Here is a 27,331-nt window from a genome sequence, read left to right as displayed (position 1 = left end):
AAAACACAGGCTTAAGAAATTCTGCTTTGAGCCCAGATGGAGTTATTGGGACTGGAATTCACTCACTCAACTGGAAAAAAACAAGATCAGTATATGAAAACAGTTTTCAGGACTTGAATGTCAAGCTTGAGTACGGAGAGAGCATGGTGAACCCTGGAGGCCTGCAGAGGGCGCTCACAGTCCCCACAGACTGTGGCTGGTGAGTCATGGAGATGCATGTGCTGCTGAGACAGAGTCAACCAAAGGGATGGCAGTGAGCAGTGCCTCGTGCCCACACAAAACCACCACTCCTGTTTCTTCCCATCGGCCACTTTGGGGATCTCATAATTCACAGGGCAGCAAGGAGAATGGGTCCACCCCGCTACAGCCACAATCGTCACCGTCAGATAAATATGGCATTTGCAATGCCTAGCCAATCATAAATCCCTGAAGAGTCCAAGCTGCTCCCAAATGAGTGGTCTTCATCCAGAATAACGATGAAGAATATTTAGAGAATACAGAAATACCTATCATGCAATGAAGTGAAAGGCACAGTGCTTAGCCAGGTGTGGTGGTGTTCACCTTTAATCCCAGCACTAGGGGAGGCAGAGGCAGGTGGATGTCAGAGGCCAAGGCCAGTGTGGTCTTTAGAATGAGTTCCAGGACATCCAGGACTACAAAGAAAAACCCTGCCTTAAAAAAGAAAGAAAGAGAGAGAGAGAGAGAGAGAGAGAGAGAGAAGAAGAAGAAGAAGAAGAAGAGGAGGAGGAGGAGGAGGAGGAGGAGGAGGAGGAGGAGGAGGACGAGGACGAGGACGAGGAGGAGGAGAGGGGAGGGGAGGGAGAGAAAGTTCATAGTGTTTGACATCTGACCAAGAATGACCACACAGACAAGGAGGTACAAGCCAAGCTAGGAGGTGAGGGCATCACCCAGACACATCCCAAAGACTAAGAATCAGTGTGAGAGGACATTTAAAACAGGTCTTACGCCTGTGCTTCACTTGGTTTTTAAGAGGCTTAAGCAAGCACCAAACATGTTAAGAAAATACAAGTTAATTTTCAAAAGACACAAGTGTTTAGAGACAACACCCACAACCTCCAGAATAGTAATACTCTGGATGGGCTTGCCACTCATGTAAAAATGGCGGAAGAAAATGGCGGTGATCCTGAAGAGGCGTCCATGACAGCTACTCAAATGAAACATCGAGAAAAAGAACAGAGAACAAGAACAACGGGCTGTGAGACAGTTTGAGGCCACCTAATGCAGGCAGAAAGAGTCTGAAAGGCAAGAAGAAGGTACAGAAAAAAAAAATCCACAAAGAATTAATGCCAGAAAAGTTTCCAAATGTGATGAAACTATTAACCCACATGTGCATTTTTTTTCAGACTTATTTTATTTTTGATGATGTGTACATGTATGTGGGCTGGTATATGCACACACATGTGGTATATGCACATATGATTGCAATACCCACAGAGGCCAGAAGGAAGCATCAGATCTGGAGTTATGGGGAGTTATGAGTGGCCAGATGTGGGTGCTAGGCACCAAACTGGGGTCCCCTGGAAGAGCAACACACACTCTTAACTGCTGAACCACCTCTCCAGCTTCCCGCACACACATCTGGAAATGCCAAACACTAGAAACATGAATAGAACTGCACAAAGGTCAAGCTTCACCACACTGCTCAAAATCAGAGAGAAGGATAAAATCTTAAAAGCAGCCAGAGGGGAAAGGAGACACTATACTTAGAGGAACAAAACAGAGATAGCATAGGATTTTCTCTGGAAACAACAGAAGCGAGAAGCGGAAGCCGTATTTTTAACCGAACCACCAACTTAGACTGTCCAGACCTACAAAAGCTGAAAGGATCCATCCAGCAATTCAGCAGCACTAGACATGTCAAAGCCCTTCCAGGCAGAAAGGAAATGATGCCCCAAAGAAAGGAGACTACACAAATGAGAGAGAGACAGCAGTGGTCACTAATGCATGGGGGAGACACACGAGATTCCCCCTTAGTACTTAATAAATGGAAGAGAACCAACATACACACACTAATGTAGTATGGTGTATAACATACACACAATAATGTAGTATGGTTTATGACATACACACAACAATGTAGTATGGTGTATGACATACACACAACAATGTAGCATGGTGTATAACATACACACAATAATGCAGTATGGTTTATGACATACACACACTAATGTAGTATGGTTTATGACATACACACACTAATGTAGTATGGTGTATGACATACACACAATAATGTAGTATGGTGTATAACATACACACAATAATGTAGTATGGTGTATAACGTACACACAATAATGTAGTATGGTGTATGACATACACACAATAATGTAGTATGGTTTATGACATACACACAATAATGTAGTATGGTGTATAACATACACACAATAATGCAGTATGGTTTATGACATACACACACACCCCAGGGAGACAGAATGGGCAGGGAAGGTGCATCTATGGGTCTCCCACTCTTGTGACAGGAGTTGGAGTTTGGCCCCGAAGCAAGGCAGAGCACATGGAAACTGTTACATGAGCAGCATTTACCTGGAGATACGCACCCCCGTACCTGTTCTCTGGGCTCCGGGAAGTCCTAGGTTTTAAAATTCTACCTAGAAATTTGATCTAGGAAAGTGTCTGCGATGTTGATGCCTTTGTTAACTGTTCATTACATTCCCGAAGAAACGGCACCACAGCCTCCTCTGAGGCCTGAGGAGAACGTCCACGTACTTACTAGGTCTTTCCAGTGAGAATTTGAAGAAGACAGGCCCTCTGGCTAGAACCATCTGAGATAATAGATAATTCGTACTTTCATGATAATTCTTGCTTTAAGAAAATGTGGGCTGTGGTTGGCACAGAAGTCCTTGTGCCAACAGAGCACTAGGGTATCAGGTATGTTGAAGACTCAGGGCCTCTCCTCAAAGGAGGAGTTGACTGGTTCCACCCAGAAGGCTGGAAGTGGATATAGTTAATGACCTGGTGGTGACCTTTTTGCTATCTGTGGAGGCAGACCACACCCAAATCCCCCAGAATGTGTAACCCAGACTCTCCTTCCAAATCCCCCAGAATGTATAACCCAGATTCTCCTTCCCTAGACCTTCAGCTTTAGCTCGCAGTTACTAGAATCCATCTGCAGGGTAACATCACATGTATTTTTATGGCCTGCTGACTTCTATGCTATCCTAGTCAGAGACCACACTAGAGTAGCTATAGGGCCCACCCTCAGGTTCACATGTACTCTGCCAAGGAGTTTCTGTGTAGCTGCACCTTAAGATTTATTGGGCACTTGGAAGTGGAATGATTGTTGCCCGGAAACTGTTCCCCCAATGGTGTTTTAAATATGCTGACAACGGGGACCAGAGCCCAGCTCAACAGTAGAGCGCTTGCTAAGCACACATGTGGTCCTAGGGTTCATCCCCAGCACTGTCAAAAAGGTAGAGTAAATAAACAATTTATAAAGAAAAATGTGCTGGGCTGGAGAGATGGCACAGAGGTTAAGAGCACAGGCTGTTCTTCCAGAGGTCCTGAGTTCAATTCCCAGGAACCACACGATGGCTCGCAACCATCTGTAATGAGATCTGTTGTCCTCTTCTGGTGTGCAGGCAGAACACTGTATACATAATAAATAAATAACTCTTTAAAAAGATATGCTGACAACGAACCGCCTGGCATCGGACTCCCTCGGGTACGATCCAGGTTGATGAAGTCAATCCAAACCGAGTTTTTATTCTCAGTTCGTTTCTGACACCTGCAGAGACACCCCTCCACCCGGCCGTCAATGGACTAAATAGAAGATTGCCTGGCTCTCCAGGGGCCTATTTTTTTGAGCAGTGGTGTTTCTCTGGACAAGAAATGTCTGCTAATTTCTTACAGATCCGTTGGAATGATCCCATAGGCTCCTTTGTACAATACAAAAAAAGACCTCTGTTTTAAAGAGAAAATAGAGTCATGTGACTCATATGACTAAAGTCTTCTGTGGTTCTCCCTCTTTGTGAAAAAAAATAAAATAAAAAGCAAATTTACTGCGAGTCTTCCAAGGCCCTGGAGGTGAAAGAAGGCAAAATGGGCAGGCAGGAAATATGCCAGCAGTGGTTAGACCTTGTCGTGTCTCCCAGAAACAGGCCAGGGTTAGTACTCTGTTCCAGGTGCCTTCCCACCTGCCAAGTTCTGAGGGGTGGGCTGAAGGAAGATGAGGGGTAATCTCATCTCCCCAGACACAGAAGGCCTTCTCAGTCTCCTCTGCCATGAGGTCAAGTCATACAAGTTGTCAGGTCTGAAATGGTCAATTATGCACATGTCTCACCTAACATAATCACCACCTAGATCAGAGTAATTATCCTCTCGCCTACGATTGGTGAGATACAAGGCTTTGAAAACCCACTGGAGCTCCGGGACAAACCCAGCCCACACTCCTGTCCTATGTGACTCAATGCAGTCACCAATCTCCAAGGATGCCATGGTCCATGCCTTCCCACCCTCCTGGATATGCAGATCAACCCACATGGCTAATGGTGGTCTGGTCCACTCCTCTGCATCTAGACTGCCTCAGAGCTTTCTCAACCAGGAGGATGCAGTGTTGCAGACACGGTAGGACATCTGAGGCTAGGTCCTAGGAGCCTGAAGCCTCCACCTGGGACCCCTGAACTCTCATGTTAGGGGAACCAGTGCTCCACAGGGAGTGGGCAGACTGAGGACTCTGTGCTGGGAGGCCCAAGCTGCTAAAAGCAAATCCTGTAAAGGGAGCATCATATAGAGAGTGGCCATGTGGGGAGGCGACAGAAATACCTGTGAAGAAGCCATGAGCTGGAGCCTAGATGTTGCACGGAGGCCACTGCAGCAGATACAAACTACCGAGCAGAGTCCTTGAATTTGTCCCACAAAACTGAGCCGTTTAGACAACTCCTGATTTCTTAGCAACCCGAAGAATCAACAGTAACTAAGCAGCCCGTGCTGCGGCTGGTCAGTATGGTACAGATTTCTAATTCATTAGCATTTAAAAATCTAATCTGGAGGCTGGGGAGTTGGTGCAGGAGGTGAAGGGCTCACACAGCAAGCACAAGGACCTGAGTTTGAGACTCAGAACCCACATAAAAAGCCAGGCACAGTGGCAGACACTAGCAGTCCAGTGCTGGGGAGGGTTAGAGACAAAAGGATCCCCGAGGCTCACTAGACACCAGTCCCCTTAGTGAACTGGTGAACCCTAGGTTCAGTGAAAGACCTTGTATTAAAAGCTAAAGTAGAAAGCAATTGGGGAAAGCAGCCACCATTGACGACAGCTGGCCCCTCCACATTTACACACACACACACACACACACACACACACACACACACACACACACACACGAGAGAGAGAGAGAGAGAGAGAGAGAGAGAGAGAGAAGAGAGAGAGAGAGAGAGAGAGACTGAGACTATGTGTATGCCTGGGGACCAGTGTCTGTCACACCCGCAGACGAGGCCCCTACTCTTCAGGATACCACAACCCCTCAACCACTCTGTTCCACCCCACGAGGCCACCCAACTGGCCCCAGGCTCCCCAGCGCTATCTTTTAATCCTCCGTCACCCGTCCCTCTACCCCGCTGCCGGGGCGCATAGCAGTCCCCACTGGACAGGACCCACCGTGTTGAAGACGACGCTGACCATGGCGTGCTGGTTCCTCCATCCCTCACCCCTGTGTGTGTACGACGGCTACACAGCCTTCCAGTCGAGCCCTATCAAAGGTGCTCCTGGTGGGCTCCCGGGGGTCTGGGGCCACCCCTTGTCTTACCCTCCAGTCCCCTGTGGGCTTGACACACGGAAAACCCCCGCCAAGTGAGCAAAATGAGCAGTGTTGTGTCAACATTTCAAAGCTGAAGAACCTGAGATTAGGAGAGGAGTCTGCCCACCGGACTCGCTAAGGTGGGGGTCTCCAGATCTGGCTGTCAGTTGGGCTGTGTCCCCTCAAGGATACTGAAGTCCTAACCCCAGCAGCTTTCTCAGTTGCAAAGAGAACCCCTGTCTCTGTGCAGACGGGATTACGGCAAGGTTCTAGGGTGGCCCTCAGCCCACCAGGCTGGGGCCCATAGGAGGACCCAGCACAAATGGGGAGGTGCCATGTAGTCACCTCTTTCCAGGCCTTCCGTGATCGGGACACCTGTGTGTGGACCTCTGGCTTCAGAGGTGTAGGAGAAGAAATTCCAGTTTGAACTGGCTTTCTGCTCATTTAAGGACTTGCTTAAACCACGGGCATAAAAACCTAAGGTCTTGTATATCTGAGAAAATGGGGGATTCCCTGAGGCTGATTCTAGAAGGGCTCATTGCACTTCCACTTCTGGGGGCTCCACTCCCCTGTTCGTGGACGAGGTAGCTGTGCCCCCAGGCTATCTGTTTCCTCCCAGTCTGAACAATGGGAAGAACCGAATTACCCATCAGCCCCTGCGACAGGCAGAATCTACAGGAAGGGGGCTCTCAGATTTGGAGCAAGTTCTTGGCTTAAACATTTTAAGCTGTGACATCAGTATTGTGTTTGGTAATTTCCATGGCCCCATGCCTTTTTATGACCTAAGACTGGCCACAGAGCCGAGGACATGCTTCAAGCAAGGGCAGGGAGGGGACGCTGCTGGCTGAGTGTGTATTCCAGGCCTCTGCCTTGAAGGACACTGGAAGTACTACTGTGATCGGGGTACTGGGGTGGAACTGGAGGCAAGGGTAATGGAACTTCTAAAGCCCCCAGGAGGACCCTAAGGTCAGGAAAAATTGACTAATACCGGACAGACACTAGTCACTTTAGAGACAGTCCAAGATAGAAGCATGGCTGACACCTTCTACATGCTTGATCCAAAGTGTACGGGAAGGTGTGTTCGTGGTCACAAACCCTACGGGAATGAGCGCCAGCTCTGCACTCAGCAGAACCCTTCCTCTAATGCAAAGGTCCCAGCAATATCAGGCCTTCTGCATGACACTGGCTTCCCCTACAGCAGATGTACACTGGTCCCAGGTTGTTTCTCAGGACTCAGTCTCAGAAGTTCCTAAGTGTCACCAACATGTTCTGGGTCTTGAAAGTCACTATGGCGGCCCAGGTTTGACAGTAAGGAACGCAGAATGGGGCTCCCGAGGAGAAAGAATGGGTGGTAGCCATCTTTGAGTGCAAGAATCTGGGCTCAATCCTAGAGACCTGTGACCCTCCCTCTCACCCAGTCCTGGAGTCCTGGTGGCCCTGCCCATCTGGTCATCATTGGCTACAGAGAAATGGATGTCCCACACGTTCACAATCTCCAAAGCTTCCAGGATCCAGGGATTGTAAGGGACTGTGTGGGATATTCCCAAGGTGGTCAGGTGACCCAGGCTGCGGTCCAGGGGCTCTATCTTAAACCTTTGAGGCTGAGCCTCTCCTATATTCTCTCTCGGCCTCCTATGGAGCATGAAGGGCACACCCCTACATCAGGGTAACATGTCCACGCTGCACAGCTGATGGAGTGTCATCTCCACACTTATTTTTTGCAGTCCCAAACTCTTCCAAAGGCTTACATGCTCTGAATCATGTTAAGATACTGAAAGGAATCCTGTTGAGTATTGGCTACACTTGAAGGCAGGAAGCCCAGATCTGGAGTAGGATCTGGTCTCATTCCCTTCATCAGTGAATACACTCCTGACTCCGCCCATTCCTCCAGCTTCCATTCCCCAGGGGGAAGAGGGTTTCTTTCCCCAGGCATATATGCCATTTCTGTGCTGAAGAACACAATGGCTCCCAGTGCTCTGATTCAGCTCCGACTTCTCATCTGCCAGTCAACACCTTCTGTACCCTGGTTCTGACCTCTTGCTCTCAAACCCACTGTGTCTCCTGACCTCTAGCTCTCTGAAGGGCTCTGAATATGTCACAGGCCCCACTACCTCCACACTGCTTTCTCGAGAAGGCTCATTCCCAGGCTTGTTCGGGACCATCTGCCCGTCATCCTAACATGTCCACTGCCTCCTTCTCCAAGTCCTGGTGATGGTGTACATCTTGCATTCGCTCTCTGTTCATCTGAGTGTCTTTTCATGAGTACACATCTCATCTCACCCTCATCCAATCTTGTTGAAGAACTACTGTGTGCTAGTTCCATGCTGGGACTAGTACTTGATCTCTTGCTGGGTCCTGGTCTGACCTGTAAGCACCCAGAGAAAGGATCTAGGTCCCATCCAACTCTGTCTCTCAGCTCTCCTGTCCTAGTGCTTAACAGGGTCCATGACAAGGGTGCTGAAGAAGTAAATGGAGTGCCATCATATCTCTGCAGGTGCTCACTGCCAGACAAAACTGGAGACAGGAAGCAGGGACTGCACGCACACATGCGCATGCACACACACACACACACACACACACACACACACACACACACACACGCACAGATAGATACATACAGAGGTGTACAGAGGCTGAGTGCTCACTCCCCACACACTGCTAGGTCCTTCAGATTTTTTTTTTTTTAAAGTAGCGATTCTCATCCTATGGAGACAGTGAGACAGATCTATGGTAGGAAGCAATACTGAGCACAACCAAGGCCATGCTGTGCAGGAGACACCATAGTGCCAGCACCTCCAGAGGGAGGGGACAGATAAGCCATCTTGGAATGTGTCCCTAGGGTGAAGTCACATGGGGGGGAAAACCCAGAATCTCTGCAGAGCCTAGGGGTCTAGGAGTCTAGGTTCAAAAAAACCAGCTCCCTCCCACATGAACTGCATGCCCTTAGGTAAATTATTCCTGACATCTGGCATGCTGACCTATAGAACTCCAGGCTAATAGGACTTGCAAGCGTTCACACACAGTAGGTCCTCAACAAACCTTAGCGTGTCTTCCATTGGTGTGCCTATTCACATTTCTGTTCCCTTCAGCTAGCAGGGTGCTGAGCATGTAATCAATGCCATCTGTTGGCACAAACAAACTGACCAAGAGAAATGTGAATTATAAAACAAAACCAACAAAACCCCACTGACACACCACCACCACAACAAACTGACTCCCTCAGGCTCTGCCCACAGGTGCAGAAAAGCCCTGTTGGTACTGTCGAGTCACCATAGCAACCGTGGATGCTCTAGCCAGCCCCAAAGGTTAGTTAGTAACGATCAATTTATCTTGTAACCATGGAAACACCAGCTTCTGTGGGATGCCGAGAGGATGTGAGTTTCTCTCCTCACTTCAGTTACAGCTCAGCTAAACACACCTCCATCTTCAGTGGAAGTGACTGTTTTCCACATGACCTTATTTACATACGGGTAAAATACGAGGTGGGTCATCAGCAAAGAAGGGCAGGTTGTAGGAATTGTTAGAGTTAGGGTTCATTTGCTTAACTGAACCATTCTCCACTCTGGGTCCTGATCACCCAGAGCCAGCCTGGGGACTTTGTGCCATTTGATGCTCCCATTTGGGAACAACCCTCTACATCCAGTCTGGCTTTTGAAGTTACATTTTAAACAGACTTCCACCACACGGGTGAAGTTTGGAGAAAGCAAAGTGTCCCTTCAAACGTCACTCCCGAAGACAAGCAGCAGGGATTGGGGCCCTGGGCACACACCCAGGAGACAACAGGGTTGGCTTCCCTGCCCCTGCGCTCCCAACACAACCATAGAAGGTGGAATGTCTGACTTGTAGGCTGGGACTTGTGTCCAGCCAGACGTAGCCTCACTATGGTCAGCTCCGGGTCTTCTCAAGGGCTACGCACAACCCCCAGAAAAGGGCGTGTGTCTTTGTTCTGGCTCAAGAGAATCCACACCTAAGATCACAACTCCGAGGCATTCTCCTGCCGCGGAGACCAGGCAGAGCGCCAAGAGGTCATCCGTATGTCTGCCAGGAGGAGCCTGTTTTGTGTGGAGAGAAGGGTAGTGGTCTCCTGCTCCAATCCGGCACAAAGCAAAAACGGATTAAACCATCCATCTCTGTCACAAAGCCCTACCGCTGCCTCCCTGAGCGGTAGGGGCTAAAGTCCCACCCACAGTGGAGAGAAAGGGGGATGCCCCGAGGACACCAACAAGTGACAAAGTGCCAGCACCAAGCAAAACCAGAGTGGGGAGGGCAGCTCCTTTCCAGCTTGTCCTCTGCCAGCCCGGGGGGCACCACCGCCAACAGCGAGTGGGGGTTGGGCAGGGAGGGGCGACTCCTGCTGTCCAGGCTCCTCAGAGCTGTCTTGCTCAGAAGTGGGGTGCTCAGTGGAGACAACTCCACTCCATCTTCGGTGTGCGAGGGACACGGGCCACTTCACCCGGGACAGTCAAGCTACGGGCCCCGGGTACGTGCACCAGGTGGGACTGCCGGGCTCGGGACAAAGAACCTGGCCAGGGACGCTAGAGCCGCACCGAGGAGGACAGCGAGGCTGGGGTCCTGCAAACTTGGAGACCCTGGGAGCATGGGGAAGATTCCGGGTTACCTGAGCGGCCATAAAAGACAGATCCATGGTGTCGCTGCTGGCGTGGCTGCTGCTGTGGCTGCCCGCGCTCCAGTCCTCGCTGCTGCTGCTGCTGCTGCTGCTGCTGCTGCTGTCGTCGGCGTCGCCGCTGCGGGTCCAGCCACCCGCACAGCTTTCAGGGAGCGGGCGGAGGAGCGAGCAGGTGCCCTCAGGCCCCGGTGACCGTGACCTCAGCAGCCCCGGCGTGGCGGCGCCTTTCCAGCCCTCGCGGCGTCCTAGCTGGCGGCTCCGGGCTCCGGCTCCCGACGCCGAGTGGGCGGGAGACCCCGGGCGCGGCGCCCCTCCACGTGACCACTCCCAGCCCCACCCCCGGGGGCGGGCCGAGCAGGACCCCTGATTTCTCGCCATCCGCTCTCTGCCTTGGCCAAATGGGGAAACTGAGGCCTGCGGTGGGCCAGCGGGGTTGGTGAGCCAGCCTCCAGCCCAAATCCAGCGTCGTTGGCGCCCTTCCTAGGGCACTTGACTCCAGTCTTCCTGGGCTTGGCCGAGTGATGGGGTGACCAGGAGTAGATAGACCCGGGCTTTCAGTGGCAACCCTGTGCCCAGACTCCCGGAGTGCTTGGCTCTTGAATTGGGCAGAACAAAGCGGGAAGTATGGCTTTTCTGTATTGTGTGGCTTGGGTAAATCAGTGTTTGTTTGAGCCTGGGTATTCTCATTTGTATAACGGGAGTAAACAGAACCTAGGAATTAAATAAGACCGTGGCATGTGTCACCACAGGGTGAGCTGTAGCACGACCATTGTCCCTTAGCGGAGACCGTGGAGTGAATGTCCTTCCAGGATGACATACACAACCTGCAGACAGAGCCTGTGGCTCTCCTAAAATGTCTTACCTCAGAAAGGTAGCCCAAGCCACACAGGTGTCGTAGCTGCAAAGCAGGGAGCCACAGAGATGCCCAGTGGGTTCTGTGGGAGTGTGTCCACCCCGCCAACATCTCTCTCTCCTCTCTCCTTTCTTTTTCTCCCTTCTCACCTCCCACCCTCCTCTTCTGCTTTGTGTCCTCTTTTGCTTCTTAGGCTCAGCTCCTCTTCATTCCCCACCTCTGGCGCCTGTCACTTCTGCACCCTTCCAATCTGTACTGGCTGGGTTTGTGTGTCAACTTGACACAGACTGGAGCCTCCAGAGAGGAAGGAGCTTCTTGTGGAAATGCCTCCATGAGATCCAGTTACAGGGCATTTTCTCAACTAGTGATCAATGTGGGAGGGGGAGGGCCCAGCTCACTGTGGGTGGTGCTATTCCTGGGCTGGTGGTCCTGAGTTCTATAAGGAAGCAGGCTGAGCAAGCCATGGGGAAGAAAGCCAGGAAGCAGCATCCCTCCATGGCCTCTGCATCAGCTCCTGCCTCTGGAATCCTGCCCTGTTTGAGTTCCTGTCCTGACTTCCTTCAGTGATGAACAGCAATGTTGAAGTGTAAGCCAAACAAACCCTTTCCTCCCCAACTTGCTTTTTGATCGTGGTGTTTCATCACAACAGAAACCCTAACTAAGACACAATCCAAGTACCTGCCTCCAGTCTTAGTGCCAGAGCTACCCTACTGGGTCTCATCCCTCTATGGCAGTGGTTCCCAACCTTGCTAATGCTGTGGTCCTTTAATACACTTCCTCATGTTATGGTGACCTCCAACCCAATTATGAAATTATTTTTGTTGCTACTTCATAGCGGTAATTTTGCTACTGTTATGAATTGTAAGGTAAGTATTTTATATTTTATATTCAGGATATCTGATATGTGACCTTTGTGAAAGGGTCACTTGATCTCCAAGGGGTCTTGACCCAGAGGTTGAGAACCACTGGTCTGTGGCCTGGTAGTTCCTCAGCCTACCCAGAACCTTCACATTGCTTCTCTGCAATTTCACCTGCTTTAGCCTTTATGGGGACATAGAATCCATCTGAAATGTATTCTTCCTGACCTCCCCATTTCACTCAGCACTGCATCTGAAAGTGCACTTTCACCATGAAGTCTTATACCTGCAGAGGTGTGTGTGTGTGTGTGTGTGTGTGTGTGTGTGTGTGTGTATATGAATTCATGCGTGCATGTGCATGTGTGTGTGTATGTATGAGTTTGTTTGTGCATGTGCACATATGTGTGAATGTGTGGGGTACAATTTAAGCAATGATAACCCTCTGCGGTCTAACAAGAAAGATAAATGGAGCTGGGGAGATGGCCTGTCCATTAAAGACTCAGGCTCATAATTAAAGAGAGTAAATAATGTCCTTTAACCTTGAGGGCATCTCTCCAAAGCTCTTTCTTATCTGTCCCACTGCCCTAGCCTCTTGCCATCTAAATGGTCACAATCATTGTTTTCTTCTTGCCCCCCCCCACACATTGTTTACCTGCTTTAACCTTTATGGGGACATAGAATCCATCTGAAATGTATTCTTCCAGACCTCCCCATTTCACTCAGCACTGCATCTGTATTGATGGTGATTGATGCCACCATCGATCTTCTGGTATTTACAGGCTACCCAGATTTTTTTCCTAAAATGAACAAGGCTTCAGTGATTGCTTTTGACCTCCCCAGTAATCTGTTCTCCATGTCTGTAATTATATCATTTCAGGAAAGTTCTACAAATGGAAGCATGACGAATAACCCTCTGGTTACCAGGAGACTCATCCAGGATGTTGTGCTGGCAACAGTTTGTTCCTTTTTATTGCTAGGTAGTGTTTTATTTGCTTGATGTACCACAGTTAGTTTAACCACACATCTGTTGGAGGACATCTGTGGTGTTTCTGTTCTTTGATGCTTATGAAACCAGCTGCTAGACTCATGCACACCTGAGGTGTCGTATGAACATGTCCTTCACCCATTCCCACGGCTGTGGCCCCGGAGCAACGTTACCTCTACAGTGCGTCCCATAGATCAGGGCCTTTGGTGGCTCCTCAGCCTGCAGGCCTGACCTTGCCCACTAGAAACCCAGACTTCTCCTGACTGTGCCCAGGAGGATGAGAGGGACTGGGTGGAGTCAAGCCAGTGGTTTTCATTTCTGCTTTGCAAACCCGTGGCTCCCTGAGCACCGCGTGGTCCGTACTTAAGTCCAGCCCCATGTCCTTGGACAAGGCTCATCTGCCCTCCTTGTCCCTGGGCTGTGGGCCGTTCACCTCTGGAAGAAGAGGCAGGGGTGGCCGGTCAATTCGGAGTTCATTTCCAGTGCTCATCAAGTCTCAGTGGTAAGCACTAGTTCCTCACACCATAAAGAAGGAAAAGGACACTCGAGTACTCCACAGTTGTCCACAGAAGGTCGGTCTGCAGGTGTAGTTCGGGTCACTCAAATGGACCGCTGTTACCTATTCCAGTTGGCAAGCTATCAACACAGATAGAATTTTTTCTTCTTTTCACGCTGTGTGTACCAACAGTCCCATTTTACTGCAGAGTGACTTCTGACGGATGATGGGTAGCCACAGCCTACCCAGCCACTGTCCTGTTGATGAGCACTGGAGTTCTGGCAAGCCTTTGGCTGTTGTGAATCAAGTTCCTATGAACACTGGTGTCATTGTGTTTGTCCTGCACATTCTATATCCTCAGGAGAAGACGAGAGTCTTAGTTCACACACTTTTTGCCAACACTTGATACTTTCATTGCTCTTTACTTAGCCACCCGACTGGGTGTGAAGTGGCATTTCCTTAAGGTCTCAGGTATGTATTTCCCTGACAACAGATGATACTGAGTGTGAGTTCATGGGCTCAGGGGCCATGGGTCTCTTTTCCTCTGCAAATGGTCTGTGTAAATCTTTCACTCACTTTTGAAAGCTTGGATCACTTCCCACTTTGTTATTGAGTTGCTAGTGTTCTTTACATATTCAGGAAACAAGTTTCATATCAGACACACACAAATATTTTCTCAGTCTGTGACTTTTTTTTTTTTAGCTTTAATAAAATCTAGTGAATCTTTAGAATTCTATCTAAAAGGATACACATTTCACCTTTCCTCCTCTTTATGCTTCGAACTGTCACCTATTTTTATTTTTATATGAGCTTTGAATTAAAGGTTGGGTTTTTTGTTCTCTTTTCTAAAACAATATCCAACTGTGCTGGAGCCATTTGTGATGAAGACCGTCCTGCCACTACTAAAGAGACTCAGCGTTTAAGGTGGCACCCACTCCGAAGTTCTTTCTGCATTTCTCCTTAAACGTTGGCTTCTGGCCTCTACCTTAACCCCTTCCTGGGCAGAGTGACACGTTAGAGGATCACTCTCTTCCCTAAGGTCACTGTCCTCTCTAAATGCTCTGTCAGGAATGCTCACAGGCATGTCAAATGAACCTTGGAGGTCACTTCTAGCTCTGTCAACTGTTTCCTCAGTAATGTCTCCCAGGTTGCCAATATGGCCAGCACAGGGCTCTGGTTTCTGCCTTCTCTCTGGTTCTGTCTGAATCAGAAGATGGCACTATCGAGGTCCTCTGTGTATTTATATTTCACAAGGGCAGAGGGGTTTAGGGGCCAGCCACACCCCTCTTCTGTGGCTGGGTAAGGGGTTGTGCCTGCTCAGAGGAAGAGGTGTCTTGCAGGGGTCTCTGAGACTACCACAGACAGCAGAGAAATAATCCGCAGGAGGCAAGAAGGTAGTTCGGCTCAACATGACTCAGTAGCTGGTGTGGGCTCAAACTTTGGAAGTCTGACCCCCGGTAGTTGATTTTAGGCCTATTTAAATATAGTACAGTTTGATGAAAACTTTCCTGGTGATAATGAACTCAGTCCCGTGTGCACATTAACACATACATAAATCTCCTTGAGGAACAAAGTGAGCTAAATAAAGATCAGATGTGACTGCACTGAAACGCTTTGTAAAGTACATGTGATGCCCTCCATAAAGATGGGTTCTGTAGATTGACCGAGAAAAAGAACCGGGGCTAGGAAACAGCAGGGGGGATCTAGTACAGTCTCCCACCACAAAGATAGCGCAATTAACCATGTCTACTCCCAGCCTTCTGGGTGGATAATAGGTTATACATCCCTTTCTTTGAAGGACAGCACCCTCTCTAACAGTCCAGATTGCCCTAGTTCTTATCTGTGAGCACAAGGACCTCCGTGCCTCCTACAGTGCATTTGCTGAGTCTCCAGAAATAGTTTGGGGGGAGAATTGTGCAGGAACCGACATCAGTCTCCTCTCTCCCTCACCCGATTCTCAGTCCACATCTTGTTGAGGGCCACCCAAGGACCTTGTTTCTCTCCCAGGAGGCTACCAGCTGGTGGGCCTCTTTCAGGGACAGTCTTTGTGGATCCTTCTGCTCTGGACCTTTCTCTGAGTGGTTCCGATTTTATTTCAAAAACCACCTCTTATGGCAAAAGAGACAGCCCAGTAGATAAGAATGCCTACTGCTCTTGCAGAGGACCCATGTTCCATTCCCAACACCGACATTTGGGTGGCTCACAACCACTTGTGACCCCAGCTCTAGGGAATCCAGTGCTCTCTTTTAACTTCCTTAGACACCTGCACTCACGTGCATTTCCCCTACTCACACACTCTGACATACATATATACATAATTAAAGATTTAAAAGTAAAAAATTAAATATTGAAACCCCCCCCCACCTACTTCTAATTGGAGGCCCTCCAGGACCATACTGGCTTGTGTCTGTCTTATCAATATATTTTATTTGTCCCATAGCATTTCTCTGTCTCTGAGACAGACTTACCTGTTGGAAGAAGTGACATGCCATGGGTCGTGAGGGCTCCTGGATTCTCCCAGGGGCTGGCAAGAACGCAAGGCCCTGGTGAGCTCTTTCCTGGTCTGTTTATCATTGTGCTTCAGTGTATAATCAAGAAGGAGTGAGGCCATCTTTCCCTCACACGAGATGGCCCTTTTTACTCCTAAACAGCAAGTGAATCCTTGCGTCTCTACATTGTCCTTCTGTAACACAGCCCACTGTGTCTACTACCCTGTGTCTCAGGCCTGGTATCACTCCTGCCTCTGGGACTTGCAGACATGGGGTTAATGAGAGTCACAGAGAAGATGGCACTGGCTGGTGTCTTGGGAGCTGCTGGCAGCCTGGTGGTGGCTTTTCCTCTAGCTTGTTCCTGGGGATCAGGTGAGGGTTGATCACTCCAGTCTAAGGCCAACGACAGATCAGTGGCTCACCTAGCCACTCAGAGCTGATGAAGGCAAGAAGCCAAAGGCCACCACCAGCTCTGGGTCCTGGCCACTTGGTCTGGGATATGCCTCGGTTCCAGGGACAGTCAGGATGTGCTCATGCCCAGCCAAGCCCTGCATGCATAATTCATGTGTGCCCAGAACTCTGGATGCAGAGGCTAGGAACAGTGTGTCCTTTCAAAGGCGCCAGCCAGAAGACCACAGCAGGGGCCTGACCTGGCCACTGATACTGCAGGGGGATGCAGAGCCCGCTCCGGTGGAGGCCTGGATTTCTTTTCTTTTTCCTTTCTTTCTTTCTTTCTTTCTTTCTTTCTTTCTTTCTTTCTTTCTTTCTTTCTTTCTTTTCTCTCTTTCTTTCTCTCTTTCTTTCTTTCTTTCTTTCTTTTTTTTGAAACTGAAAGGCTTCAAGAATTCATGACTGTTCCACTGAGTTTAAGAAGCATAAAGGGTGGCATGGGGCTGGGGGTGGGGGCCATGGCCCAGGACCCATCCTTGGAACAGACACAAGAACAAAACATGTAATCGTGGAGGTAAGGAGGAGGAAATCCTGCTGTCTTGGAGGCCTGGCCCCAGCACTCCCTCTTCTGCCAGCTCTCTCTCTAAGATGCCTTTGTTTAAAACCCTCCCTACAGGGTCTCTCCCAGGGGTTTTGAAAAAGAGACTCTGAGATCACTAGTATGTGGGCCAGCAGGGGATCTTGTTAAAATGCCTAGTGCTCTGGGACCAGACTCAGCAATCTGGACCCAGATGATTCTTGAGGCTATCTCTCCCAGGTAAAAACTGCAGCCCAGGCTAGCTCCATTTAGCAGGAGCTACCATGATTGCACGGTACCTCAGTGCATACAAACCACAGGAAACAGACTGAGGTCCCTCAGCACACATGGGCAGTGGTGGGATTTGAATCCAGAGCAGATGACAGCAAAGCCCTTGCCTTCTCACAATGGATTCTGCTTATAAAGAACGTACATTTCATTCAAACCAATGCAAACACTCTAATTATGGTCAAGTAGGGAAGAGGAGATTCACTCTTCCGTTGTGTCTTTAGTTCAACAAGTACCAGGGTAGTGAGATGGCTCAGTGGATAAAGGTGCCCTGCCACCAAGCCTGAGGACTTGAGTTTGATCCCTGGGATCCAGTTGGCGGGCAGAGAGAACTGACTCCTGAAAGTTGCCCTCTGCTCCACTTGCCGTGGCATATGTACATGTACACACACACACACACACACACACACACACACACACACACACACACTCAGTTCAGATTTTCTGAGCCTTTACTATGTTCCAAGTACTATGTCCCCAAAAGGAGAAAGTGTGACCAAAGCTACAGCTGTGAAGAGACACCACGACCAAGACAATGTATTGAAGAAAGAGTTTATTAGGGCTTATAGTTCCAGAGGGTGAGTCCACGGCCATCATGATGGGGGAGCATGGCAGAGGGCAGGCAGGCATGGTGGCACTGGAGAGCAGTAGCAGAGAGCAGTCCATAAATACATGACAGAGAGTGAGAGAAAGAGAGAGAGAGGAAAGGGAAGGGAGGGAGAGAGAAGAAGAGGGGGGAGGAAGGGAGAGAAAGGGAGAGGGAGGGAGAGAGAGAGAGAGAGAGAGAGAACTGGGAATGGCATGGGCTTTTAAAATCTCAAAGTCTGTCCCCAGTGACACACCTCCTCCAACAAGGCCACACCCCCTAATCCTTTCCAAACAGTTCCATCAACTGGGCATCAAGTATTCAAATGTATAAGCCTACGGAGGCCTTTCTCATTCAAACCACCCAGGGAGGTGGAGGTGGATTGTGTCTTAGCTCTGCCACTTGCCAGTGACAGCACCATGAAGCAACCTTTCTAGGCCTCTGTATTTTCATCTGAGTGTGGAGGACTGAGGAAGTGGAGGGTCAGCCAGCCCCACGCTGCTGGAGCACGCAGGTGGAGAGTGAGTGTGTTACAAGGAACCCCTGCACCCACCCGTGTTTCTTCTGGTTTTCACAGATGCTCTGCTGGATGGAGTGCAGTGGGGGCTGCCGAGTGAGGGCTGGACACTTCTAATTTGATCATGAAACTGGTGACATGGGACACAGCTCTCACCTCAAAGGGGAAAAGAGACTCTACATGCTGGGTCAAATGTCATAGGGTGACTATGTCCTGAGAATACATGTTCCCACATGGACGCAGCCACACAAACGAGCTATAGTCATTGAACAAAAGCAATGGATCAAGACATCTACTGAATATGGTGATGACATTGGGTGGGCCGATGACAGCGAGGCAGGAAAGTTTGGGCGATAGGGTTCAGATGGTAACTGACAACATTCTTCACTTTCCCACTACCCCCCAAAATGAGAGGTCTGTTTGTACATTCTAAAAACATGTACCTAATAGTCACAGGATGTCAGGTCACACACAGAAGTGGGCAATGATTGGCTATTATGGGGACTAAAAGTAGCCCAAGGTAATTTGGGACCTGTCCTGTAGCATTCCAACCTCTCTGCAATCATGAGGTGCTAATCAGGCAAGTATTGCTGTAGAACTTTTCACATAGGCTTGGCCCCCCACGCCACCCCCAACTGGGAACTTGAGTTCACAAAACTCACCAGCACCTAGCAGGTAGCTGGCTTAAACAGAGGATTCTGGGAGAGTTTCATGAGTGAATAAATGAATGGATGCAAGAATGAGGAGACTTGAAGAGGTGAAACCCTACCCTCTAACCATCTCAATGACCTTGCCTATGTCCTTTGCCCAGGCACACATGAGGACAGACTTTTATAGAGGGGGACTGGATGGACAGGTGTGGCTCACCTGTGGGTTAGTCTGTCCCCGACAGCTAAAGGGTTCCCCACAGCACAGGAGATGCAGTGATTTGAATGCAAAACATCCCTCATAGGGGATGTCCCCACTTGGTGGTGCTGTTTGGGGGAGGTTCTGGAACCTCTAGGAGGTGGAGCCTTGGTGGAAGAAGTATGTACCCAGGGGTGGTCTTTGAGGTTTCATAGTTTAGCCACACCTCCTGCCCCCCCCCCCATGTATATGGATGAAATGTCATCTTCCTGCTTCCTGGATACCAGCCTGGCCTCAGGCTGCCGCCAGTGTATCTTCCCTGCTGTGATGGACTCTCTCCCTCTGCAACTGTAACCAACAATCATCCCTTACTTCCCGGAGTTGCTTTCAGTCAGGGTTCTTTACCAGAGTCCCAGAAAAGAAACTAACACAGGAAAGCAGAGCGAGTGTGGAACAGGGGTCCCCAGCTCTGCTGTACCCCGAGAATTAGAGACATCTTGTAGCTCTCTTCAGTATGGGAGCAGAGGGACCCTCACATGCATCACTCATTCACCCCCATGTAAGTATGAACCTCCAAGTACCAGGCACTGTACCAAGCTCCCTAGTCACCAGGCACTGTGCCAGGCTCCCTGGTCACCAGGCACTGTGCCAGGCTCCCTGGTCAGGGAGGACCCTCTCCCAGACCACAGCCTGACTGTACCATGCTGGATGGAAGCATGGCCACTGTCCAACCACGAACTCACAGTACAGATCTGTGCTGGCCAATATGGAAGCTGCCTATAGCCCTTGAAACTCATTGAGCCTGGGTGGGAAGTGGAAAACGCAGGTAGGCTTTGAAGATGAAGTATAAAAATTTAGCGTCCTAAACACCACATGCAGAGTTGACAATACTTTGGATACACTAACTTAAACCAAGCTTAGTACTGAATTAATTGCATCTGCTTCTTTTGACTTTTTAAATATCACATCTAGAACATTCTAAATCATCTATGTGTTTTGTATGTCACTTCTCTGTGGTGGGGAAAGGTGCATGCAGAGGTCAGAGGACAACCTCAGGTGTTACAGGCTGCAGAAATATGAAGTAGGAACTCAGCTGACCTGGAAGAGTCAAGAATTTTTCCAGAGGAAGCCCAGGCTCAAGGGTATTGGTGTTATTTGGATTTTTAATATATCAGCTGTTTCCTGCTATGAATTTTATGTGTGCTATTATAGCTTCCCCAATTGATTCTTTTTCCTAAGAACTTCTAAACAGTGTGGATTGATCATTCCTTGGCCATACACAGTTAAAGTATTTGGATAACAGCCTCAGGCAAGGCTTCCTGCTTCCAGGCTTTCTGTTTCTTCTTTTTTTAGCATTAGAATCAGATGTCTGCCTTCTGCAATTGTCTTCCTTAGCAAGCATCCAAAGCCAGGGCCAGCTCCAAAAGCATCCAAGGATAAATGGTAGATGAAATAAGCTTTCTAGACCACCTGCTGGTCTCCTGAATTAAGGTTAAACATCCATACAGAGACACCACCTAGTCCAGGCTGACGTTAGGTACATAGCTTTGCTTTTTGTGAAAATTAAGCCCAGTACCCCCTTTCCAAGTGACACCTCTAGACTTCCCCTTGAACAACTTAGAACAAAAGGGTTTCTTCATACCAGGTGCTTCAAGCTGTAAAGCAAGTTACCTAGCTACCGAGTGCTCATCCCCCACCTGCCAGAAAATGGTGATAGAAAAAAAAAGGCAGTTTTATTTTAGTGACTCATAGACTCTTTTACCTAACCACTTCTAAGATTGTGGTTTGAGCACATTCATGGTAAAGTTTTAACGTTTCTCCTAAACATTTCTAAGAATATAGTTTGAGCACATAAAATCCCTTTCTGGTTTATTAACCGATTCCAGCCCTTAATTGACCCCACCTCCTTTATTCACTGCCCCTTTGAGCTGCAAATGAAGCTGACTATCACTGCTCTGGTGGGGACCTTGAAAGTCTTGCATTGTATTGTAGAAGGGGGTTACTGCTTGTAAGCTCTGTAGACCTGTTCCCCAAGAGCACTGGTGAATTTTGTCTCAGAAGAAGAAAGTGAATGGACTAAAGAGCTTGGTGTACTAGATTCATTCCCTCAGATTATTTCTCATCTCTTGTAGTCTCTTCTGGAACCCTGGGAAAAAACAATTAGAGGCTGTACCCTAATACTCTTTGTTACTCAGGTGACATTCCTCAGGGGCTGCCAACCTTCTTTTGCACAGAAGTTAACTTCCCCCCTCCCAACCCCAAGACAGGGTTTCTCTGTGTAGCCCTGGCTGTCCTGGAACTTGCTCTGTAGACCAGATTGGCCTGGAACTCAGAGAGTTGCTTACAAGAAAGAAGGTGTCTTACTGGACGGGAGCTTGCCAAGTACACTACACTGGCAAGTGTACTTCAAGCCCCAGGGGTCTACTTGCCCCCACTTCCTGGGCTGGGATCACAGTGCACGCCTCCATCCCTTGCTGTTTCACGTGGGCTCTGGGGACCAAACTCACCTCCTTGTGCAGCAAGCTGACACTGAGCTCTCTCTCCAGCTCCCTGGTATGCCACTGCTAATGAAGATTCTTGGCTCAAACAGCTCAAAGCAAACAGTGGGTATAGGAAGACTGTGGATACACACAGATGTGGGTACAGGAAGGCTGGAGGGGTCTGGGTAGGCTGCATGGTCTTGGAGGACTGCAGATGTGTGGATGATGGCCGGAGGGGAAAGTAGGTAGAGGCTTTGGCGAGGGAACCCATTTGAGAAGTTCTAACCCAGGTAAGGCCCCATTTTCCAAGTTGACAGAACAGCCGTTTCTAACCCAGCCACGTTCACTTTGCACTCTCTGGGGAATGTAGCCTTCTGCTGCTGTGTGGAGTCCCAGGCCAGACTGGGAACCTCAGCTGCTGGGGCAAGGGGTGCTTATCCACAGTAATGCCTGGTGTCCCCATAAGCCCATGCTGCCTTCTATTATCTTCCCCCACCCACAGAAAGTGCTGCCCAGCACAGTTCCCAGCTAGACCATCCATGCCACCCACACCTGCACATGCTCCGAGGAGCCCCCGGAGTCTGCTCCGGGCTGTGCCTCTTTTCCCTCCTTTGCTGGCTGCTCCTCGGCAGAGGCTGATGAAGTCATTTTAATTAAAGCGCTGATTGCACTCAGAGGAAATGGCCGGGAGTTTGCAGTTCTGCCGGGGTGGGTGGCCAGCGGTGATGGGACGCAGAGAGATAAGTGAAAGATGCTTGTCCTCCAGTTCAGGGCAGCCCTGACCTGTTGTCTCACAGGGACAATGAGGACAATGGTGACAGTGGCCAAGGCTGCTCCTGTTTTCCTGTGTGTCATGGCCCGGGTTCCTTCACTGTCTCCTACTCAATCCCCAGGACAGCCCTGCAGGGAAGCTGCCATTCAGAGAGGAGCAGCCATCTCCCTAGGGTGGCTACTGAGTGTCGGGTCAGCATTTGAACCCAACACCAGGCCTAGCAATTTGAGGCCTGTTGTGGAATATTATTTTAAGTAGGCAAAGGTGCGTTACTTTTGTTTATGCTGCATTTGTTTAAGGATGTAAGGATGTGTGCTTAATTATGTAAAGATATGTTCACCTGTTTCACCTTGCCTGCCTAGGGCGCCTGATTGGTCTAATAAAGATCTGAACAGCCAATAGCTAGGCAGAGAAAGGATAGGCTGGCTGGCGGGAGAGAGAACAGATAGGAGGAGAAATCTAGACTCGAGAGAAAAGAAAAGGGAAGAACAGGAGGAGGAAGAGGAGAGAACAAGGGACGTGCCCGGGGCCAGAAGCCAGGCTATCGCCAGCCAACCAGACACAGCGAAGCAGTGAGAATAAGATGTGCAGAAAGAAATAAGGAAGGTAATAAGCCCTGAGGCAAATGGAAGATAAAGAGAAACTGGTTAATTTAATTTAAAAGAGCTAGCCCAGAATGAGCCTAAGCTAGGCTGAGCATTCAAAACTAGTAAGTCTCTGTGTCATGATTTAGGAGCTGGTTGGTGGCCCCAAAGAAAAAGCCTTGTACAGAGACCACCACCTCCCAGGTCACATGACTCCTCAGTGTAAGGTCCCTGGGGCCTTCCAGGTGGTAACCCAGGACCAGATTCTGCATTCTGCTTGTACACCCATGCATGCACGTGGACGTGTCTTCTAGTATTGTTTTCCACCATCTCTTTTGAGGCAGGGTCTCTCACTGAACCTAGAGCTCACTGGTTGGCTGGACTGCCTGGCCAGCAAACTCCAGGGACTTGCCTGTTTCCCTCCTGCTGCTTCACACAGATCCACCTTCAATGTGCTTAGCTTTCACTTGGGTGCTGGACATCCAAGCTCAGGTCCTCCTTCTGGCACAGCAGGTGTTTTACCAATCTAAGCTGTCTCCCTAGTCGAAGGTATGAAGCTGTGGAGAAATGTCAGTCCTAGACACTGACTTGTAGCTCAGAGCCAAAGGTAGTCATGGAATCAGAATGCTCAGGACGCGTGCTTTCAAAAGATGTCTGTAGTGCTTTCTAGAACATCCACAAGGCCATGCATGTTGGAGGTTTGGTCTCCAGCTTAGCACTGAAGCAAGAGGCGGAGCATTGTGGGAGGTCTTGGGTTGTTGGAGATATGCCCTTCCTTAAAGGGGTTTCTGGGATTTCCCCCTCTTTTTCTCCCTATCTCCGCCTTCTATCTCTTCCCTTTTCCCTCCTATTGTATTGTCTCAGCATAGACCCAAAAGCAACAAGGTCACTTGGATATGAATTAAAACCTCCAGTGTTATGAGTCCCGGGAGATCTCTTTCTGAACTGGGCCCCTCAGGTTTCTGTGATAGTGACAGGGAGTAGACAAGCTCAAGGACAGTGTTTTATGACCTAGGGGTGATGGTCAACAGATGGGGTCAGAGAGATCATCCCAGAGAGCAGAATGAGGGACAGTCAGCCATGCTGACCAGGGCATTCAGGGGGTCAGACCCACAGGGGTCCTGGCTGTGACATATAACCTAGACTCTGTGAAGAGACAGGAGCTGCTGTTTACCTCTTCTCATGGAGAGTGTTCCTGTCACCTGTCCCCCCCTCCCCCAGCTGTTACACACCCAGGCCTATGTTACTAGACTCTAGAGAGGACTTCTTCTTCTTTTTCTTCTTTTTTTTTTTTTTGGTTTTTCGAGACAGGGTTTCTCTGGGTAGCTTTGTGCCTTTCCTGGAACTCACTTGGTAGCCCAGACTGGCCTCGAACTCACAGAGATCCGCCTGGCTCTGCCTCCCGAGTGCTGGGATTAAAGGCGTGTGCCACCACCGCCCGACTAGAGAGGACTTCTAGAGCCAGTGGAGATTAGTGGAACCCACTCAGTGATCTTGGTTTAAGATCTGGATCAGGGCCTGACTTCTAGTGGTCTCTGTTTTGCGATGGAGAGGAGGCAACAGTGGTTGGGTGACTTGGGAGCACTGTGTTGCCTAAAGGTACTTTTGAGGGTCTGGGGAGACCATGGTGTATGCAAGTTGGGATATCAGAAGGCAAATCTAGCTGACATGCTTGTCAAATACCTGCTTGGCCTTGTCTGCTCTAAGAACTCTTTTTTCCCCCCTGGGGACAGATCCCACAATGGCCACACAATGGTAAGGCCAGACAGACACCTCTACATCCCAATTTCTCAGATGAAGGGATTACTGTGTCACCACACACTGGGTTACTAATGATTATACCTTAGGGTTTACCAGGGGCATGTATGCATTCCTGGGAGAGTGAGTTGATACTGGTTTTGCACAGACAAGGAAAAATGAGGGGTTCTCTTTCTCTTGAGGCCACAGAGCTGGTAAGTACAGAGCTGGAATGACTGGGAGGAAGGCCTGTAAGCATGGAGAACTCAAATCAAAGCCAGTGTGTGTGTGTGTGTGTGGGGGGGGGTTGGTTTGAGACATCATCCTGAGCTCCTGGGACTCTGGAGCTCTGGAGCTTCCTGCCAAGTCAGCCAATAGGTCAGTTTGGTTAAGCCACATTGAGTTGCCGTTTGTAGCCACGAGAGTGTTGACTTATAAAAAGTCAAGCTGAAGGCTAGGGAGATGGCTTAGTGCTTAAAACCTCTATCATACAAACGTGAGGCCTGGAGTTGAGATTCCCAGAACCCACATGTACTGGCCAGTGCTATGCCAACTTGACCACAAGCTAAAGAAGTCTGAGAGAAAGAACCCAATTAAGACAATGCCTTTATAAGGTTGGGCTATAGGCAAGCCTCTTCGGCATTTTCTTAATTAGTGATTGATGGGGAGAGGGCTAAGGCCATTGTAGGTGGTTCCACCCCTGGGCTGCTGGTCCTGGATTCTATAAGAAATCAGACTGAGCAAGCCATCGAGAGCAAGCCAGTAAGCATCACCCCTCCATGGCCTCTGCATTATCTCCTGCCTCCAGAATCCTGCCCTGCTTGAGTTCCTGTCCTGACTTCTTTTGATAATGAACTATGATGTGGAAGCATAAGCCAAATAAACCCTTTTCTCCTCAAGTTGCTTTGGTTATGGTATTTCATCGCAGCAATAGTGAGCCTAACAAAGACACCATGAAAGTGCTGGGTGGACAAGGGGCTTACTGTCTATAATTCTAGTTTCAGATGGCAGAGAAGGGGATCGATCTCCTGTGAACCTGTGTTTGGTTGAGGGGGGTCTGCCTCATTGAACAAGATGGAAGTGAAATCAAAGATGATTCTAGACAACATCTTTGGGCACACTCAAACATGGGCTTACACACATGACAAAATATATATATACACACATATGCACTCCATGCACACACAAATGGAAAAAGAAAAAAAAAAGCCCATTTGATCTTGAAGGTGAGTGTGTCTGGAAGCCAGAGATGCTGGGAACTTCTGTTAGGGTTTACATTTTGCATTTCTCCTATAGCTAATTGAAATATGGTTTAGAAGACCACCATGACCAACCGCTGCTTCCAGAGCTCTGCAAACACAACTGTGATGGCTATTCTTGAATGCCAACTTGACTATATCTGGAATTAACTAAAAGCCAAAAATGGAGGGGCATACCTGTAAGGGATTTTGGCTTAATTTGAAGTGGGAAGACACACCCTTAGTCCAGCTTTTTCAAGGTGGGAAGACCCATCTCTCATCTGGGCCACACCTTCTGCTGGCAGCCTATATAAAGGACATGGAAGAAGAAAGCTTGCTCCCTCTCTGCCCTCTTGCTCTGTATTCTCCTAGCGAGTTCATTCCCTCACAGGCATTAGAGCCTACTTGCTGTGGGATGGTCTGTATGTCAAAGTGCTCTGATTGGTCAACAAATAAAACACTGATTGGCCAGTGTCCAGGCAGGAAGTATAGGCAGGATTAACAGAGGAGAATAGAGAAAACAGGAAGGCGGAAAGAGACACTGCCAGCCGCCACCATGACAAGCAGCATGTGAAGATGCTGGTAAGCCATGAGCTACATGGCAAGGTATAGATTTATGGAAATGGATTAATTTAAACTATAAGAACAGTTAGCAAGAAGCCTGCCATGGCCATACAGTTCGTAAGCAATATAAGCCTCTGTGTTTACTTGGTTGGGTCTGAGTGGCTGTGGGACTGGCGGGTGACAGAGATTTGTCCTGACTGTGGGCAAGGCAGGAAAACTCTAGCTACACCTACTTCTTCAGTATTCCTGTGAATATACTGAAGACCAGCTGAAGCATTGAACCTTGTGGACTGAGCGACTACTGGATTCTCGAACCTTCCACTGGTCGACAGCCACTGTTGGACTATCCTATAAGTTATTCTAACAAATGAATTTGTTCTGGAAGTTCTGTTCCTCTAGAAAACTCCGACTAATACATCAAACTGAAATGTAGACCTAGTTAGCTACTGAACTATGGAAATCTCCATTTCACCCCCGGACTAAAGTTACTATATAAATTTAGAGTAATTATCAAAGTTAGACAATTTCACACCAATAGAACACTGTCATCTGTTCTATAGAAAGTACCCAAAATTCACCAGTGATTCCATAATGTCTTTAAAACAATTTTTTTTGCAGTGCTCAGAACTGAACCTAGTGCCTCACACAAGCTAATAGCTCTGCCTCTGAGTTATATT

The 27,331-nt window shown here is 48.9% G+C and overlaps 1 protein-coding gene across 1 annotated transcript in view; it reads right to left on the bottom strand.

The window, feature by feature from the left end:
- Window positions 1-11,128, bottom strand: part of C14H14orf132 (chromosome 14 C14orf132 homolog) — a 38,686-nt gene extending 27,558 nt beyond the window's left edge. Inside the window, exon 1 of the mRNA XM_028882071.2 lies at window positions 10,387-11,128. Within this exon, the coding sequence (XP_028737904.1) occupies window positions 10,387-10,773 (387 nt within the window). The 5' untranslated portion in view covers window positions 10,774-11,128. The remainder of the gene's footprint in view (window positions 1-10,386) is intronic.
- Between the last annotated feature and the right edge of the window lie 16,203 nt (window positions 11,129-27,331).

Source organism: Peromyscus leucopus, chromosome 14, assembly GCF_004664715.2.
Source record: "Peromyscus leucopus breed LL Stock chromosome 14, UCI_PerLeu_2.1, whole genome shotgun sequence".
Classification (NCBI taxonomy): Eukaryota; Metazoa; Chordata; class Mammalia; order Rodentia; family Cricetidae; genus Peromyscus; species Peromyscus leucopus.
Note: the sequence above shows the minus strand (reverse complement) of the source record. Positions and strands in the feature narration are given on the sequence as shown.